This window comes from Aptenodytes patagonicus, chromosome 5 (genome assembly GCF_965638725.1).
Source record: "Aptenodytes patagonicus chromosome 5, bAptPat1.pri.cur, whole genome shotgun sequence".
Classification (NCBI taxonomy): Eukaryota; Metazoa; Chordata; class Aves; order Sphenisciformes; family Spheniscidae; genus Aptenodytes; species Aptenodytes patagonicus.
In genome coordinates, this window is record NC_134953.1 from 70,259,757 (window position 1) to 70,279,721 (window position 19,965).

At 43.9% G+C, this 19,965-nt stretch overlaps 1 protein-coding gene across 1 annotated transcript in view; it reads right to left on the reverse strand.

The window, feature by feature from the left end:
* Positions 1–10,339: 10,339 nt before the first annotated feature.
* Positions 10,340–19,965, reverse strand: part of PIGK (phosphatidylinositol glycan anchor biosynthesis class K) — a 75,976-nt gene continuing 66,350 nt past the window's right edge. Inside the window, exon 11 of the mRNA XM_076340422.1 lies at positions 10,340–11,546. Coding sequence (XP_076196537.1) covers positions 11,430–11,546 — 117 coding nt within the window. The 3' untranslated portion in view covers positions 10,340–11,429. The remainder of the gene's footprint in view (positions 11,547–19,965) is intronic.

Below are 19,965 nucleotides of genomic sequence, written 5' to 3' on the forward strand. Positions count from 1 at the left end.
GGAGAAAGGAGAAGAAAAAAATTTTTTTCATGACATCTCCTTTAAAGAAAACTAGGAAATATGAAAGGACAAGAGTCTAAGATGGTGAGAAATTTCTCCATACTGAAGCAGAAAAGTAAAAAACTCAAAGGATATTTTCTAAAACAGCTGTAAAATGGCTCTGCTTATGCTAAATACCATTAAAACCACTAGATTGCTAAATGTTTTCTACACTGAAAATTACAACAAACCATGAAATGTCAATTGAAACCCTTCAACCACCGTGAGGATGGACTTTCAGTATCACAGTGGAAACAAAGATGGTGATTTTTATCATGGCTGACTGTAGAACAGGCTCCACGGCCAATGCAGACGTGGGGAAACAGGCCGTGAACCAGCAATCCTTCGCTTCTGTGGCACCCGCCCAGGGGTGCCAGCAAGAGAGCACACAGCTGTCACAGGACACACTCTTGCACTGCCAGCAGAAAAGGGGGACGTTCCCTTGTGTTGTCTGTCATTGAACACCAGACCAAGCCAGAGAAACTACTCAGCAGATGACCAACACAGAGTGTCCTTGCTCACCGTGGAGTACTTTGACCAGGAGTTGTCAGGAAGACAGAAAAGACAGGAAACTACAGACAAACAACCGCAGCAACCCAGACAAATGGATGGAAAACTGTAACAAAGAACAGAATTAGCAGTCATCAAGAAGATACATTGCTAAGATGTAAATGCAGCTTTTGTAAGAGAAGTCATGCCTCGCAAATCTATTTAGAGTTCTTCAAAGTTCTCTGAAGCAAGCGGACAAGAAGATCCAGGTGATGAGTCCCCTTGGAGTTCCACAACTAGTATTGCAAGGTGTCTCTTAAAAGACTGCCAAAGAAGCTACGGTACCATGGGATGAAAGAGAAGATCCTCACCTACGGAACCCATCTGAACATAGGAAATAAAGGCTAAGAGGATACATCATCAGCTTAAGGTTACAAGCAGAATTCCGCAGGAAGACGTCACAATGTATTTTCTCTGCTTTTCTGTACTCTTCCCTTGGCGCCTGCCATAGGTCGCTCCTAGACACAGGATACAGAGGCTAGACTCTGTCTAAATAAATAGATAAAGAAATATGAAAAAAATTCTTGTATCTAGTGAACATCAACTTGTACGCTAAAGCCCAGTTACAGTCTTGCCATACTCACAATGTGCCAGGCAGCCACAAGATCTAACAACAGTAACTGCATTCTCATTTTACTGAAAGCAATATCAAAGCATCTAGCTCAGATAGAGCGCAAGACTGGACCCTTTTCAACAGCCAAGGAAAGTCATCTGAATAATTTGGTTTCTCAGAACAGATTTATCCCCTTTAGGAGATGCCTAGTGATATTTAAATCTGTCACCTTCTTTACACAACCCAGACAACTGTTAAGATAGCTTTTAGGACACTAGATACTTCCTGAAGTACAGGGAAGACAAAGGGAATAATGCATATTTAGCGAGGTACCAGGTTTTGGGACTTTGCTGACTTCACTTTGGCTATCAGATCAGTTGGAGCCTATTAGTTAGGATCCAAACATACAACATGATGCAAGTCTGTTAATAGCAAAATGAATGAAATTCTGAAGGGAACCATTTGGTGTGGCTGAGTTTAAGGCAAGAGCTTAGGTTAGGTTTATGTTTTAACAAAAAAGGCAAAAGAAGTGAACAGATTTATAACCCGTGAGGATATGCTTCCCCCCATTGCATCCTTGCTGTAACCAAGCTGCACACAATGCCAAGATTGAAAGAGGTTACTGGTGTTCAGTGGGACTGTTCATTTGTGTTGGACAAAACTGGAACATTTCCCACTACAGCATTATTATTATTTTTTTTAATATGGCTATACATCTGTAGACGAACATTACATGAAACGCTAAAAAGCTATTCCTGGTCAGTCCATTGCAAATGATATTGCAGAGAAGGAGCACCTATACAGAAACGAGCAACAAAAGCAAGTGCAGAAAACCTTCTATACACACACACAAAAATGCAAAGATAGGGACTAGTGCAGAGAAGGGCACGTAAAAGAACTGTACAAAATACAAACATACGTTGCAATGATACACTGCTGGCCCTGTTTGCCATTCCACTTGCACTATAAAGACCAAGGGAGGTAAGGGGACCCTAAAACCATCACAATTCTGAGCCATAATATTTTGAGCTACAAACTTAACCTGGACAGAAAAAACAGTACGGAAAAAGTAAGTAACTTAACAAAAACAAAACAGCAGTATCTAACGCTTAGTGATGTTCTTCACTGGTAAATATATATAAATACTATATATATATAAAAATACTAGGAAACCCCCTGGTCTGGTACGGCCGCCTGACTACTACCCACTGTTGGTTATACAGGCTGGCAGTGATGAGGTTGCAGAGAGAAGTCCTGCAGTGATCAAAAGGGACTTCAGGGCACTGGGGCGACTGGTTGAAGGATCGGGAGCACAGGTAGTGTTTTCCTCAATCCCTACAGTGGCAGGGAAGGATACTGAAAGGAGCAGGAAAACACACCTGATCAACGCGTGGCTCAGGGGCTGGTGCCATCGGAAGAACTTTGGTTTTTTTGATCACGGGGAGGTTTACATGGCACCGGGCCTGCTGTTGACAGACGGAGTTCAGCTGTCTCACAGGGGGAAAAGGATCCTCGCTCATGAATTGGCAGGGCTCATCGAGAGGGCTTTAAACTAGGTTCGAAGGGGGAAGGGGATAAAACCAGGCTCGCTAGAGATGAGCCAAGGGGTGGCGTGCCGATGCCGGGGGCGAAATCGATAGCCCAGCTCAAGTGCATCTACACCAATGCACGCAGCATGGGCGGCAAACAGGAGGAGCTGGAAGCCATTGTGCAGCGGGAGAGATATGACTTAGTCGCCATCACAGAAACATGGTGGGGTGACTCTCATGACTGGAGTGCTGCAATGGATGGCTATAGACTCTTCTGAAGGGACAGGCGAGGAAGGAGAGGCGGTGGGGTGGCCCTGTATGTTAGGGAGTGTTTCGATTGCCTAGAGCTCAACGATTGTGATGATGATACGATCGAGTGTTTATGGGTAAGGATGAGGGGGAAGGCCAACGAGGCAGATATCCTGCTGGGAGTCTGTTATAGACCACCCAACCAGGATGAAGGGGCGGATGAAGCGTTCTACAAGCGGCTGGCAGAAGTCTCTCAATCGCTAGCCCTTGTTCTCGTGGGGAACTTCAACTTCCCGGATGTCTGCTGGCAATACAACACGGCAGAGAGGAAGCAGTCTAGGAGGTTCCTGGAGTGTGTGGAAGACAACTTCCTGACACAGCTGGTGAGTGAGCCTACCAGGGGAGGTGCCTCGCTCGACCTGCTGTTTACTAACAGAGAAGGACTGGTGGGAGATGTGGTGGTCGGAGGCCGTCTTGGGCTTAGCGACCATGAAATGGTAGAATTCTCGCTTCTTGGTGAAGTAAGGAGGGGGGGGCAGCAAAACCACAACCATGGACTTCAGGAGGGCGGACTTTGGCCTGTTCAGGATGCTGGTTGAGAGAGTCCCGTGGGAGACGGTCCTGAAGGGCAAAGGGGTCCAGGAAGGCTGGACGATCTTCAAGAAGGAAGTCTTAAAGGCGCAGGAGCAGGCTGTCCCTGTACGCCGTAAGAAGAACGGGCGGGGAAGACGACCGGCCTGGCTGAACGGGGAGCTCTTGCTGGGACTCAGGAAAAAAAGGAGAGTTTACCGCTTGTGGAAGAAGGGGCAGGCGACTCAAGAAGAGTACAGGGATCTCGTTAGGTCGTGCAGAGAAGACATGAGAAAGGCAAAAGCCCAGCTAGAACGCAATCTGGCCGCTGTCATTAAAGACAACAAAAAATGTTTTTACAAATATATTAATGACAAGAAGAGAGCCAAGGAGAATGTCCATCCCTTATTGGATGCGGGGGGGAACATTGTCACTGAGGATGAGGAAAAGGCTGAGGTACTCAATGCCTTCTTTGCCTCAGTCTTTAACAGGCAGACCAGTTATCCTCAGGGTCTTCCAGCCCCCCGAGCTGGAAGACAGGGACGGCAAGCAGGATAACCCCCCCCCATAATCAAAGAGGAAGCAGTCAATGACCTGCTACGCCACCTGGATGCTCACAAGTCTATGGGGCCGGATGGGATCCACCCGAGAGTGCTGAGGGAGCTGGCGGAGGTGCTCGCCAAGCTGCTCTCCATCATTTATCAGCAGTCCTGGTTGACGGGGGAGGTCGCGGACGACTGGAGGCTTGCCAATGTGATGCCCAGCTACAAGAAGGGACGGAAGGAGGATCCGGGGAACTACAGGCCTGTCAGCCTGACCTCGGTGCCGGGGAAGATTATGGAGCGGTTCATCTTGAGGGCGCTCACAAGGCATGAGCGGGACAACCAGGGGATCTGGCCCAGCCAGCACGGATTCATGAGAGGCAGGTCCTGCTTGACCAACCTGATCTCCTTCTATGACCAGGTGACCCGCTTAGTGGATGAGGGAAAGACTGTGGACGTTGTCTACGTAGATTTTAGTAAAGCCTTTGACACCATTTCCCACAGCATTGTCCTGGAGAAACTGGCTGCTCATGGCTTGGACGGGCATACTCTTCACTGGGTAAAAATCTGGCTGGACAGCCGGACCCAGAGAGTTGTGGTGAATGGAGTTAAATCCAGTTGGCGGCCGGTCACGAGCGGTGTTCCCCAGGGCTCAGTATTGGGGCCAGTTCTGTTTGGTATCTTTATCAATGATCTGGACAAGGGGATCGAGTGCCCCCTCAGTTAGTTTGCAGACGACACCAAGTTGGGCGGGAGCGTTGATCTGCTCGAGGGTAGGAAGGCTCTGCAGAGGGACCTGGACAGGCTGGATCGATGGGCCCAGGCCAACTGTATGAGGTTCAACAAGGCCAAGGGCCGGGTCCTGCACTTCGGCCACAACAACCCCATGCAGCACTACAAGCTTGGGGAAGAGTGGCTGGAAAGCTGCCCAGCGGAAAAGGACCTGGGGGTGTTGGTCGACAGCCGGCTGAACATGAGCTGGCAGTGTGCCCAGGCGGCCAAGAAGGCCAATGGCATCCTGGCCTGTATCAGAAATAGTGTGGCCAGCAGGAGCAGGGAAGTGATCGTGCCCCTGTACTCAGCACTGGTGAGGCCGCACCTCGAATACTGTGTTCAGTTTTGGGCCCCTCACTACAAGAAGGACGTTGAGGTGCTGGAGCGTGTCCAGAGAAGGGCAACGAGGCTGGTGAGGGGTCTGGAGAACAAGTCTTATGAGGAGCGCGCTGAGGGACCTGGGGTTGTTTAGCCTGGAGAAAAGGAGGCTGAGGGGAGACCTCATCGCTCTCTACAACTACCTGACAGGAGGTTGTAGCGAGGTGGGTGTCGGTCTCTTCTCCCAAGTAACAAGCGATAGGACGAGAGGAAACGGCCTCAAGTTGGCACCAGGGGAGGTTTAGATTGGACATGAGGAAAAATTTCTTTACTGAAAGAGTGGTTAAACATTGGAAGAGGCTGCCCAGGGAAGTGGTTGAGTCCCCATCCCTGGAAATATTTAAAAGACATGTAGATGTGGTGCTTAGGGACATGGTTTAGTGGGCATATGGTGGTATTGGGTTGACGGTTGGATTCGATGATCTTAGAGGTCTTTTCCACCTTAATGATTCTATAATCCTATGAAATATCAAAGCATTTGACAAAGGAAGTAAGTACCATTACATTGGAACTGGATATAAAGGACAGATCCTAAGCTTAAAATGCCCACTACATGCAAAACCAGTGGACCTAGCCAAGCATTTAATATATGACAGCATTATTCCAGTAAGTCCTTTTGCAGGCAAGAAAGGAATTACATTTGCTATTTCAGATTAGTCAATGTTGACATAAGGACTAGTATGACATGCCACAAATCTCCCAAATAAACCACAGCTCCGTTGCCTGGTGCCTACAGAGCTGTGTCACCAAAGCTATGTAGTGCTCAGCAGGGTGAAAAAAAGTCACTTCATAAGAAACAGCACTATGGTAGAGCTTTGCCAGCATTGCTGTTATACTACTGAAACAGTCTGTTTCTGGTATAGCTTGGTTTGATCAATGGATTGCTATAACAATACCACCAAAATAACTTCTGCTGATACAATTCGCATCTCTAGTAAGCCTGTTGGCCAGAGCAGCAAAACTGGCTCAGTTTTGGACAAGGCTTCAGTGTTCTTTGCGCATATACATTAAAAGAAATAAAAAACCAAAAAAGGTTAAATCTAAAATTTGCATGGGGACGAAGACACGGCATAATCAAACATTAATAGATGTACATCTTCATAAACTTTGAACTGAAACATTAAACACTATCAATTTAATCACTAAATCAGGCAGAAATCCTCATTAAGGGAGAAAAAGTAACTCATTTTAAAGAACTTGCAAGTGAAATTAGTGCTATGAAATGCTGATTTCAGAGTATGTTATGCAGCATATACAAGTTTTCATCATAAACCACCAACGCTTTCAAGATGCATTTCCCCACAGCATATTATTTTTAAAAGTTCACGGAAAGAGGGAAAGCAGAAATAACAGTGGAGTGCACACAGCAGAGGATATTATCTTCCACGAGAAACACATTTCCCTGGGTTTTTTTTTTTTGTCTTTCACCACTTAAAAAAAACCGCAAAAACTATTATACTCATTATTGTACAGAAGTGTTGAAGCGATGGTTGAGAAGACATTTTCATTATATACATTGCTATTTTCTGTAGTTCATAACTTTATGGGTAGATTAGTCTCATGGGTGAAAAATTTTATGCTTGTCCTCAGTCCAAAGGTGAATTAGTCTGGAAGCCTGATAAAATTCTACCAGGTCACACACAGCTCTGTGACACAGAGAGAGCTGGAAGATCTGTACACAGGGACACCGAGTTTTCTGACGCCCCCAATCTTTGTCCCCACATTGTACCGTATAGAGAGGTTGTCATCTCTCCAAATGCTGCAGACTCCGTGAAATACACCATTCCCGCTTTGTGATTTGCCTTCCACTTCATCTATTTTTATCAAGTCCAAATAATCCTGAACTTGCAGAAGCTTTTCAGTTTAAGACGCAACAAAGTGCTGGATCAAACCTATTTACCAGCAACTGGCAGCGTGTCATTTCCCCATCTATAGTGAAGGGGTAATTAGCTCAGTTTTTGGAAGTCTTCAGACCAGAAGCTTCTTTGTATTCCTTCCCTCTAAGCATCCATCAAAGAAGAAAAAGAAGCAGCTCTCAAGCTTCAAAACAAACTTGAATGACAAGCTGTTGGAATTAGGATTGCCAGGGCTGCAGACTGCCCCAGTGGGACAGTTAGTCCTTCAAATCTCTCTTACATGTTGACGAATACAGTACAGCACCTCCCTGTCCTCATCACTTTGCAAATCCTCTCCACCCATGATAAATCCATAGCTCAATCTGGTCTTTGCTCCTTCACAAATCACTGATTTAGTACTATGTGCAACTCAGCCCTGCTTTAGCACGCAATGATGCCCACCTGAAGGCATCAGGTGGCCTGACGATAGGCCACGAGATCTATTCACTTCCAGTACGTATGGTGGATGTGGTACCAGAGAATGGAAATCCCTGACTGCTGAAACAAGAGATGGAAATGGGCTCAATTTGCAGACGCTCAGCAACAGAATTAGAACCAGATTACATTTGCTTTTCTGTAATCAATAATGGAGCTTTTAGGGGGGAAAAAAACACCGACAAAAAAAAAAGTCCGCTCTCTAGAAGAGATACACTACCACTAATGATATTTGTAAAGATACTTTTGAACAGTCTATAATCTTTGCTTATGCTAAGATGACAGCATTTCATGGTGATACTCACATAAATATAAAAAGATTTAGCTGGCACAGACCAATGAAACGCTGATTGTCTCATCACTACTCAGGCTTCCTTCTCCACTGATTTTTGTGGGAATCTCACTTTTCAGCCTGTTACAAAAGTGTAGCTTGGCGTCATACATTTGTGTAAACGTTTGGCCATGGTCATACAAAACAGTGTTCTCAAATGTACACAGCATTTCATGAAGAGTTCAGAAATCAAATGAAGTGCAGAGACACAAGAGAATGTGGATGCGAGTATAAACCTACTGTTAACTCACCATTTCTTCAGTTCAGTAATAGTAATGCATTTCAACACGTGGTCCTGAAAGAGAGCTGAAAAACTGCAATGAAACAACTTACTTACATATTTATCATCCACGAGTATTCTAAACAATGTCTATGAAACCCATTGCAAGACCTGTCAATGCAGTTACACAGTACAGGGTGCAGACATGAACATACAAAATTTTGCAAGCATGGGCGTGCTTGGTTCACAGACCTGTCTATGCAGACTCACAAAATGCTGAAATTTAATTCTGCTCTAGAAATTTCTATGCAAAGAAACATCAAGAAACTGCCATCTGGCTTGTTTTCTGGATTCCATTAAAAAGATCATCTGTGCACAATGGAGGAAGCATCTATACTGCACAAGCACAGTGTTTGGCACGAAAAACACAAACCGTTTGTGAGTGAGAACGACCTGGCTGGTTCCCAGAGCCCAGATCCCAAACTGTGTTTGAAGGGCTCTCAGGGAAAATGAAATGATTACTAACTTCAAATAAACAAATAAATAAATCCACAAAACACATTTAAAGACAATTCTGTGACATTTCTATACTTGCTTTCAGACTGTAACTATTCAAGGAATAAGTTATCACCATATAGAAAATACTGTGTCATAAGTGTAGCACAGGCAACTTTATGGTGACTCTGAGAACGATCTATTTCAACTCCTCACTTTGTGCATATAAAAATGTTAGAAACGCCTGAAGCATAGTTTGCTGCATTCCAGTCAAATTGTTGTTCTCACTTCAATTTAATCACCTTCACAGGCTCCCTTACTGAGTGCTTCTATTCATAAATTGCATTTTAATAACCCACCTAATTGCCTCCTTTTCCCCAAGCAGATAAGCTTTTAAAAAGGACCGCATCTTTGGTATCTTCTGCTACTTGCAAAATTCAGCTGAGTTCTGTCGATGTTTCTATCTATCACTTCCTGCAAAAGGTGGCTGAAAGAGGGAAAGACAAAAATTGAATAGGGTCTGAGGAGTCTGAGTAAGAGTAATTACAACTGAAGCAAGGCACAAAGCTCTATCGACTTCACTTCAGCCACTTTTTGAAGTGTGACAGAACTTGCCTATAAAATAAATATTTGATTAAAACTAGTCGTTACAATTGAAAAAGAGTATCAAAGCCTGGATTAAAAAAATGAAAGTTAAGCAAATCCTCTAAGAAATTCTGTAGGATTCATTTTTATACCGTGTCTACACATTTCTATAGTGTCTCTCTGCATTTCTTTACAGTCTGTCTACAACAGATCTTAGTTGATTGTTGCATTAGAAATAGCTGAAGGGGGGGAAAAAAAAGTTTTCTCATTTTAAGCAAAGTCACCGTGGTATCAGATTTTGGATACGAAGTCAGATTTTGGATACGAAGTCATTGCTTACGAAGGGTGCTTATCCAAAGAAACAACCCCAAAACCCAACACATTGTGAAGAGATCCAGAGATCCAGCACTAGGAACGCTGCCCACACCCGTTCAACTCCTCCCTCTCTGAGGGAGGCACTTTCAGCCAACAGAGCTTTCATCTTTCACGTTAAGTTGCATTGTTGTTAGCAGGGGATACCTGTGCAGTATTTATACAAAAACATCTCATCAGCAAATGGGGAAGAAATCTCTAGCATTGTTTATCACAGAGTATCAGTTTACAGAACTAAGGACAGTGGCATAGGAATGCTTTCATTTTAAATACAGATTAATTCCTATTCTTGGTGCTTAGCACATGCTACTGAAAACGATTCCTGCTGTTCACCAAAAAGCGCAACAGAAAGTTCTCAGTACCATAACTTTATAGTGAGGTAGAGGTGTAGCAGGCAAGTGTTTACCTCCTGATAACGGATCATTTTGTACCTTTATCCTCTCCAAGCCTAGAAGAAAAAAAAAAAGTTTTTAATACTGAAGAGATGTACTACACTGCTGTTTTTATTGTTCTCTGGCATCAGCCCTTAGAAACAGCTGGGAGCCTCAGCGGCTGCCTTCTCTGTAGCCCTCCCAGTCAGTGTATACACACAGCTCTCTGAAAAGTTCGCTACCCCTAACCCGAGGCTATGATGCCACAATCAATCTGAAAGAGAAGAAAAGAGGACAACAAAAATGTTTAAGCACCCAAATTTGTATGTTCTGTGCAATATGGAAATACTCAATACCATGTTCTAAGAAAAAGATATTGGCTCTGATATTATGTGTGATTACAAATGATTACTAGTAACTTTTAGAGATATGTATCTAGCATTTACAGCATGTATGCATCGTGTAAGCTTTATTACAATTAAGCTGGAGAACAGGTTCCAAAAGCATACTGCAAAAGCTTCTCCTTGCTGACAGACTTGTTTCTATACATGCACAAATATGCTCTTCTCTTCACTAATATCAGCATGTTATACAGACAAAACCCTTTTAGCATACATTCATCAGTAAATGTCCAAGAAGAACAAATCAATATGCCAAAACAGAATTTACAAAACCTAGGTGATAAAGCTCATTTTCCAAGGGCTCAGAAACTACAGAATACAATAGTACAATTTATAACATTTTTCATCCTGATGCCAGAGTCAATTTTCCTCTGTGCAGAAATCCAGCGCGCTGAAAATCCTGAAAGCATCCAACTCCATATTGTATGGAGTGAAAATACAACACCTATGAAGGGTTCCTAATGGACATGGTGAAGTCGCAGTTTCACTTTTTTTGGCATTTTTTGAAGTAGATTCAGTGAGGTGATCATACATTTTTGTTTCACTTCCACCAACTCACAGAATCCTAGACTCAAAACTGCCTAAGGTGAAAGGACTCATCTAAAGGTTGTATTTAACAGGGAAGAAAAAAGAAGAAAAGTAATCAATATATTCTAGAGTATTTTTATTTTTGCGAAGAAAGCTTTCAATACATCATGCCAAAGTCTGCAAAGTGGCTTAAGTTTTTATTGATAAAATGACATCTTACATAACGTTCTGCACAATGTCTAGTTCTTTAGTGATAGGTTGACAACTTCTAAGATTTACTTTGAAGTACGGGGGAAAGAATTTGCCCATTTACAATTCACAATCAACCTCAGAAATTGTTACTGTGTTTCGGTCCCTCCTCTTTTTTAAGTTTAACCAGAAAGAAAAATTGCTCAGAAAAGCATTAAAATATGTTTAAAACAAGACAAAATAAAAAAAGTCTAACATTAAAACCATTCGTTAGACTCTTCTCAGAAAAAGGTGCAGAAGAGATGACTTCAAAAGAACCTTTAGAAGCGAGATCTCAACACTGTTTTTCTACACATACAGAGCACTCAGATGACACCAATGAATCCAAAGCAGCAGTCAAAGCAATCATCTTGCTTGCTCCAATTCAGAAGACGTGTTTCATGTGCTTGATTCCATATGTTTTGAAGAAAACCATGATGATCAATGCCCAGAGTCCTAAAATAAATCCTCCAGGAGGATGCCAGTCCTTTTGTTTTGGTTTCTGAAAAAAAGAAAAAACAAACAAAAAGAGAAAAACAAAGAATTCGTACTTAGTTTTCACATTAAACAGGCACTGTTTATCGAGTGCAAAAAAAAAAAAATTCCTTGCAGTAGAGAGAAATACCAATAAGCTGTATTTCTTCGTAAAGTAGAAGCATCTTTCTTCTTGCTGTGGTGGAAAGGCTGATGGGAGGTGAGCTGCCACTCAAGCAGGGAGGTTAAGTACCACAAAAAGGCCACTAGAACTGTGCCACCACTTTGACAGTGCCTATCAGCATTGTGGGACAGGTTCAAACTCATTTGTTTGGACAGAATCTCTCTTATCTGGTCTCATGTTAATACGAGAGAAAAATGCTGCGAGTACGAAAAACAGTTCCTACAAGTGAAAATGTGAAAAAGACAGTGGGATTTTTCCACTACCTAGAATGTTTTCTACAGCTCCTTTTGTATTCAGAATTATGTGAATAAACAGATATCTAACCACATAAGAAGCTCAGATTCATTATTACAGGAATATCATAAAACAAAATAGGATTGTTTTTAATGTCAATCACATTTCCCAGGGGCCTCATTGAGTCTAACTGCCTTTCCCTAATGTAGAAATATATTCTGCAATTCAAATACCTGTCCCTTCAACAATTTTTTCCATCTTCAGTAAAAAGCAATACACTGCAATTTGTTAAGGCCTCTTCTATCTCACACTTAGCAGTAAGACAAGATAAAACTTGTTTATCCTCTTCCTCCTCCTATTTAAAAAAAATTTCAGATACTCCATATTCAGTGAGAAACGGATTGTAGATGAGAGCTGCTATGTGCCCCAATATCTGTCTCTAAGGCCAAGAATAAGGTGAAGCTATATGAATGCAAAATTTTAGTTAAGAATATCATAACAAAAATATCAGCATTACAGTATTTAGAAGTGTAACTCAGTCCCTCATGCCTGTGCCTACTCTTGCCCTCAGCAAGTATGCTTTACAGATCTTCTCGGCAGACAGAGATGATTTACTATTACAATAATAAATACTGAAGTGCTTGCTGAGCTTTTTATTCCTGCCTTGCTGAAAGATTTGCACTATTTTGTCCTTGTATAGAACAAGACACAAGGGGCACAGAGAGCATTTTGGTTTTGTTGCATTTAAGTCAAATTTAAAATTCTCTTTCTGCCACGTGAATAACTATTACAAAAGATGGTGCTGTTTCAATTTCTGCGTGAACCTGCATACCGAAGCTTGTCGTTCCCCACTAAACGTACCGGGTAGCTGGTGAACTTTAATGCAATAAGGAACAGTTTGCAGTGTCTGTTCTTTCAAAACACCTTTCTTATCAACGAGAAAACAATGTCTGTTGATTGCTCAGCTGCCATTTTATAAGCTGCATAGTTTTAGCTTTAGGATTTTTCTCTAAGTACTGTGCTTGTAATTAAAAAGTATAACAAATAGCCATGTCACCTGAGACACCCGAAAAACTTGGCACTCTGAAATATTAATGATTTTACTCTGCTACAGGAATCACAGAACCAGCATTATAATTTACATCAGCAACAACAAAACCAAAAATACGAGCAGAGATGGTGTCTATATATGCAAACCACTCAATTTCCTAAGAAGCACTCATCAGCTGCAGTGTACGTGCTGTTGGTAATCTGCCACCTCGCTGATACTCACAACCACACATCTCCATATAAACACCTCCAAAAATCAACTCTGCATGTTCAAAAAGGCTGCCAGCACACCTCGCTTCTGAAAGTAACAGCATACGACACTTCTCCACACAAAGGAACTTCCTTGTTTAAATCCTCCTAATTAACCCGTAACTTTGTATGCATATTGCAGTGCCTGCTTCATCAATCTCTTTGTACTATCAATCTTTCCTTTCTTGGATCTCAGACAAATTCCTTACCACAAAGTGGCACCTGACCCTTCTAGACAAATGACTTCAATTTGCAGTCAGTGACACTAAAAGCCTCTCTCCTCCTATTTTGTACAGAACACGTAATTTAATTTCTTTAAAGAATTTATATGAATAAATATTTATAAGATGATCTATGAGTATGGTTTTACATTTTGTCATGCCATGTACTGAAGCCTCCATGGAATTCTGCAAGCAAACGGAGGCCAGCACAGCAGTGGCTCCGCATTGGGAAATCAAGGACATACGTATGGTCAGTTTAAAGCCATGGGATGCAACGTTAAAATGTGAAGGATTAAAAACATGAAGGCATAACAAAAAAAATACATACGAGACTATACAAGAGCTACATACTTAGTCATCTTAAAAATAAATTATCTTAATGAGAAAGGTTTACAGACCCACAAACCGAAATCTACACAAAAATATTAAACCACAATAAAAGGGCAAAGAGATGCAACTCTATTGTACATACGTAAGTCAATAGTGAGGTTAATTGAGCACAAAATTACATTGAAGTATGCCAGTATTTTCCACTAGGGGCACACAGACATCAAAACCTTATGAATACCTAAAACGGGATTACACAGATTCACGTCTAAACCTACAAAGTATACCTGTAAGAGCTGAAATAGGTATTTTCTTTAACTTAATCATAGATTCCCAAGAAAGTTCATCACTGAATTAAAAATGTAATTAGCTTTTGAATTGACAGGTTCATCCTTCTAAAATCACAACAAATATAACATAGAAAACTTCAGTAACAAATCTTTGTCCAGATGGGCACGTCAGCTAAGCAGCAAACAGCACCGAAGCTCCTTTACAAAAAGCTGCATTTTGCACCTGTCGATCACACCCATCTACATGCTAGATGGGAGTCACTGCTTCCATAAATTACATCAGCAAATTGTACTTGTAACATAGGCTGGCAGAGAGCTTTCAGCCAGCACAACTGTAACAGCAGACCCAACAATTCTTTCCCCTTGGCGCAGTCGTGTCACTACCACAAGCACTGCCGGTGTGCCTACGTCAGCGAGGAAGCATGGCATCACTCCGAGCTGTCACAGCTACGCCAGCAGTCTTGCATAATGAAGTCAGCGGCCAAGGCAGGATGCCCTTCTATAAACATACGTGAGCCTCAACAGTATTGCTGCAGAAGCTGCTGTGACTATTTTGTGCAAGCAGGTGGGGAAAGTCACAGACATCTCTCCTAATGGGAAAAAACTATTAAAGTAAGAAAGAATCACTTTAATAGCAAATGAAAAAGTTTCCTTTTTAGACCCACATACTGGAAAAAGGTTTAGAAAAGACAGAATTTCTTTCTGTGCTTATAGCAGTTCTGTGGCCATAAGAAATCCCTAGATAAACTGTCCCTTTATATCAATTTTAGGACTGATCAGAAAGCATTAGTGAATATAAAGTTTTTCCCAGATTCCTAAAAAAAATAAAATATCAATATTTATCCTATGAATGTTGCCTAGTTCAGGGTCTTACTCCAGCAAATTTCGGTGAAAGTCAGGCAATTTTTGAAAGTCAGGCATTTTTTCACTTGCGAGAAAATGCTAAATGGACAAAAAAATGTTGTGCTGCAGTTTTTTAATTTGCAATTAATTATGTATCTTTATTATGCCTAAATTGATGTGAGAATGCATACTATTTAAAGACTACAGATTGGTTGCGGTACTTACAAATTATGCATAACTTTCTCATATTTGGGACTGATCTGGAGGAGCAGAGGCAATAGCTCTTTTGGCGCAAGTTATTCTGAACTTCATTGTTGCAGTACCCACTTAAGAACTTCATATACCAAGTACTGCTTGTGTAACCCACGTATTTAGGTTGTGTGATTTACGCCACAATACAACCCATTATAAACGCCCTCTTTATCCCTACAATAACAGCAGTAACGCATAGGTGAAATGCACATAGAAAATGGTACAATGTGTCATGAACAAATACATTTAGCAGCTTACGGGCTAGTCATTATTGAATTGCTGGAGATTCCAAATTAAAAAGATAGGTAGCTAAGCAACAGCAAGCTTCCTCCTGTGAACAGTTTTCTGTTGTAGGCTCTCTAGTTCTGGTAGACTCATTATCCTGTGGAACTTAAAAACAGTTAACAGAGAGTTGCTCCAAGTACTGTAATTAAGGATAGGATAAAACAGTGTATTTTCAAACTGGATGGGTCTGTAGGGACCCAAATGGAAAGTATCCAAGACTTTCAGTGAAGGTGTTTCATAAAACATGCAATACTTGTTACTCGAATTAAAATGAGTTTTATGCAAAAAATAATAAAGAAGTATTAAAGCTGAAGTGGTAATTAGATTAAGAATGGTTTCATTTTAAAATGTTACATCAGAACAGAAATAAGATTTAAAACATCACGTATTAACATTTCACATGGAAAACACTGTGTTAAATATCATTATAATCCAACCCTACAGTCCTCTTCCAACAGAACTCCCTTTGCATTAGTGTCCTCAATAAGGACAAAAACATTGGTACAGAAAGCTTTGGGTTAAACTCAGAATCGACATTTGGATGGTAGCAGTGGAGAAAGCAGTGCATGCAGCCAGGAACGTAGTAATTCCCAAATGGAAAAGGGATACGCGAATTCTTCTGTCTCCTCCAGCATCTTATTCCAAACAGGGCTTTAAGAAAGTGGGCAAAACCTTAAAAATGAATGTGCACATCATCCTTGTTACAAGGGATGTTCTCCCCAGCCTGAGGCAGATGGTGTGTGTTTGTACCACAGGTACAAAATATCCATATGTAACTGCACAAAAATAAAACATTAGAAGTGCTGTCATTAAAGTGGCAGCTATCATATTTCAAATTAATCCCTGCTTAATTCTCTCTGGAGTTTCAGTGCAGAGTGCCCTAGACCCAGTTTTGGCCTATTTATTGCAGCACACGTGGTATAAAATGGTTATACAGGCTGGCAGTGATGAGGTTGCAGAGAGAAGTCCTGCAGTGATCAAAAGGGACATCAGGGCACTGGGGCGACTGGTTGAAGGATCGGGAGCACAGGTAGTGTTTTCCTCTATCCCTACAGTGGCAGGGAAGGATACTGAAAGGAGCAGGAAAACACACCTGATCAACGCGTGGCTCAGGGGCTGGTGCCATCGGAAGAACTTTGGTTTTTTTGATCACGGGGAGGTTTACATGGCACCGGGCCTGCTGGTGACAGACGGAGTTCAGCTGTCTCACAGGGGGAAAAGGATCCTCGCTCATGAATTGGCAGGGCTCATCGAGAGGGCTTTAAACTAGGTTCGAAGGGGGAAGGGGATAAAACCAGGCTCGCTAGAGATGAGCCAAGGGGTGGCGAGCCGATGCCGGGGGCGAAATCGATAGCCCAGCTCAAGTGCATCTACACCAATGCACGCAGCATGGGCGGCAAACAGGAGGAGCTGGAAGCCATTGTGCAGCGGGAGAGATATGACTTAGTCGCCATCACAGAAACATGGTGGGGTGACTCTCATGACTGGAGTGCTGCAATGGATGGCTATAGACTCTTCTGAAGGGACAGGCGAGGAAGGAGAGGCGGTGGGGTGGCCCTGTATGTTAGGGAGTGTTTCGATTGCCTAGAGCTCAACGATTGTGATGATGATACGATCGAGTGTTTATGGGTAAGGATGAGGGGGAAGGCCAACGAGGCAGATATCCTGCTGGGAGTCTGTTATAGACCACCCAACCAGGATGAAGGGGCGGATGAAGCGTTCTACAAGCGGCTGGCAGAAGTCTCTCAATCGCTAGCCCTTGTTCTCGTGGGGGACTTCAACTTCCCGGATGTCTGCTGGCAATACAACACGGCAGAGAGGAAGCAGTCTAGGAGGTTCCTGGAGTGTGTGGAAGACAACTTCCTGACGCAGCTGGTAAGTGAGCCTACCAGGGGAGGTGCCTCGCTCGACCTGCTGTTTACTAACAGAGAAGGACTGGTGGGAGATGTGGTGGTCGGAGGCCGTCTTGGGCTTAGCGACCATGAAATGGTAGAATTCTCGCTTCTTGGTGAAGTAAGGAGGGGGGGCAGCAAAACCACAACCATGGACTTCCGGAGGGCGGACTTTGGCCTGTTCAGGATGCTGGTTGAGAGAGTCCCGTGGGAGACGGTCCTGAAGGGCAAAGGGGTCCAGGAAGGCTGGACGATCTTCAAGAAGGAAGTCTTAAAGGCGCAGGAACAGGCTGTCCCCATACGCCGTAAGAAGAACGGGCGGGGAAGACGACCGGCCTGGCTGAACGGGGAACTCTTGCTGGGACTCAGGAAAAAAAGGAGAGTTTACCGCTTGTGGAAGAAGGGGCAGGCGACTCAAGAAGAGTACAGGGATCTCGTTAGGTCGTGCAGAGAAGACATGAGAAAGGCAAAAGCCCAGCTAGAACGCAATCTGGCCGCTGTCGTTAAAGACAACAAAAAATGTTTTTACAAATATATTAATGACAAGAAGAGAGCCAAGGAGAATGTCCATCCCTTATTGGATGCGGGGGGGAACATTGTCACTGAGGATGAGGAAAAGGCTGAGGTACTCAATGCCTTCTTTGCCTCAGTCTTTAACAGGCAGACCAGTTATCCTCAGGGTACTCGGCCCCCCGAGCTGGAAGACAGGGACGGCGAGCAGGATAAACCCCCCATAATCAAAGAGGAAGCAGTCAATGACCTGCTACGCCACCTGGACGCTCACAAGTCTATGGGGCCGGATGGGATCCACCCGAGAGTGCTGAGGGAGCTGGCGGAGGTGCTCGCCAAGACGCTCTCCATCATTTATCAACAGTCCTGGTTAACGGGGGAGGTCCCAGATGACTGGAGGCTTGCCAATGTGATGCCCAGCTACAAGAAGGGACGGAAGGAGGATCCGGGGAACTACAGGCCTGTCAGCCTGACCTTGGTGCCAGGGAAGATTATGGAGCGGTTCATCTTGAGGGCGCTCACAAGGCATGAGCGGGACAACCAGGGGATCTGGCCCAGCCAGCACGGATTCATGAGAGGCAGGTCCTGCTTGACCAACCTGATCTCCTTCTATGACCAGGTGACCCGCCTAGTGGACGAGGGAAAGGCTGTGGATGTGGTCTACCTGGACTTCATCAAGGCCTTTGACACCGTCTCCCACAGCATTCTCCTAGAGAAGCTGGCGGCTCACGGCTTAGACAGGTGTACTCTGCACTGGGTCAAAAACTGGCTGGACGGCCGGGCCCAGAGAGTTGTGGTGAATGGAGTTGAATCCAGTTGGCGGCCGGTCACGAGCGGTGTTCCCCAGGGCTCAGTACTGGGGCCGGTCTTGTTCAATATCTTTATCGATGATCTGGACGAGGGGATCAAGTGCACCCTCAGTAAGTTTGCAGATGACACCAAGTTGGGCGGGAGTGTTGATCTGCTCGAGGGTAGGAAGGCTCTGCAGAGGGACCTGGACAGGCTGGATCGATGGGCCCAGGCCAACTGTATGAGGTTCAACAAGGCCAAGTGCCGGGTCCTGCACTTCGGCCACAACAACCCCATGCAGCGCTACAGGCTTGGGGAAGAGTGGCTGGAAAGCTGCCCAGCAGAGAAGGACCTGGGGGTGCTGGTTGACAGCCGGCTGAACATGAGCCGGCAGTGTGCCCAGGCGGCCAAGAAGGCCAATGGTATCCTGGCCTGTATCAGAAATAGTGTGGCCAGCAGGAGTAGGGAAGTGATCGTGCCCCTGTACTCGGCCCTGTACTCGAGGCCGCACCTCGAATACTGTGTTCAGTTTTGGGCCCCTCACTACAAGAAGGACGTTGAGGTGCTGGAATGTGTCCAGAGAAGGGTAACGAGGCTGGTGAGGGGTCTGGAGAACAAGTCTTCTGAGGAGCGGCTGAGGGAACTGGGGTTGTTTAGCCTGGAGAAAAGGAGGCTGAGGGGAGACCTCATCGCTCTCTACAACTACCTGAAAGGAGGTTGTAGTGAGGTGGGTGTGGGTCTCTTCTCCCAAGTAACAAGCGATAGGACGAGAGGAAATGGCCTCAAGTTGCACCAGGGGAGGTTTAGAATGGATGTAAGGAAAAATTTCTTTACTGAAAGAGTGGTGAAACATTGGAACAGGCTGCCCAGGGAAGTGGTTGAGTCCCCATCCCTGGAGGTATTTAAAAGACGCGTAGATGAGGCGCTTAGGGACATGGTTTAGTGGGTGGTGGTGTTGGGTCAACGGTTGGACTCGATGATCTTAGAGGTCTTTTCCAACCTCAATGATTCTATGATTCTATAAATATCACCCAGGATTCTGGGGCTGCCTGGCAGACAGCAGCAGCTACAGCACTGGGGGGAAATCCTGTGCGCACCCCTCTGTGGAGTTCTTCCCCTCTACTAGTCTTGGGGGTCAGCAAGCACTCGCAGGAAAGTGAAGCATGCCTGCTGCTTGTCTGTGCAGTGCTCGCTGTCATTATTAGATTATTGGGGTGAATTTTATGTATTTTGGGGTGTAAAGTTCTAAGTTTTCTTCTTGGTCATTCTCCATTTAAATGAACATTTCTATTTCTTCCCTTGCAATACCAAAGGTTTTCTT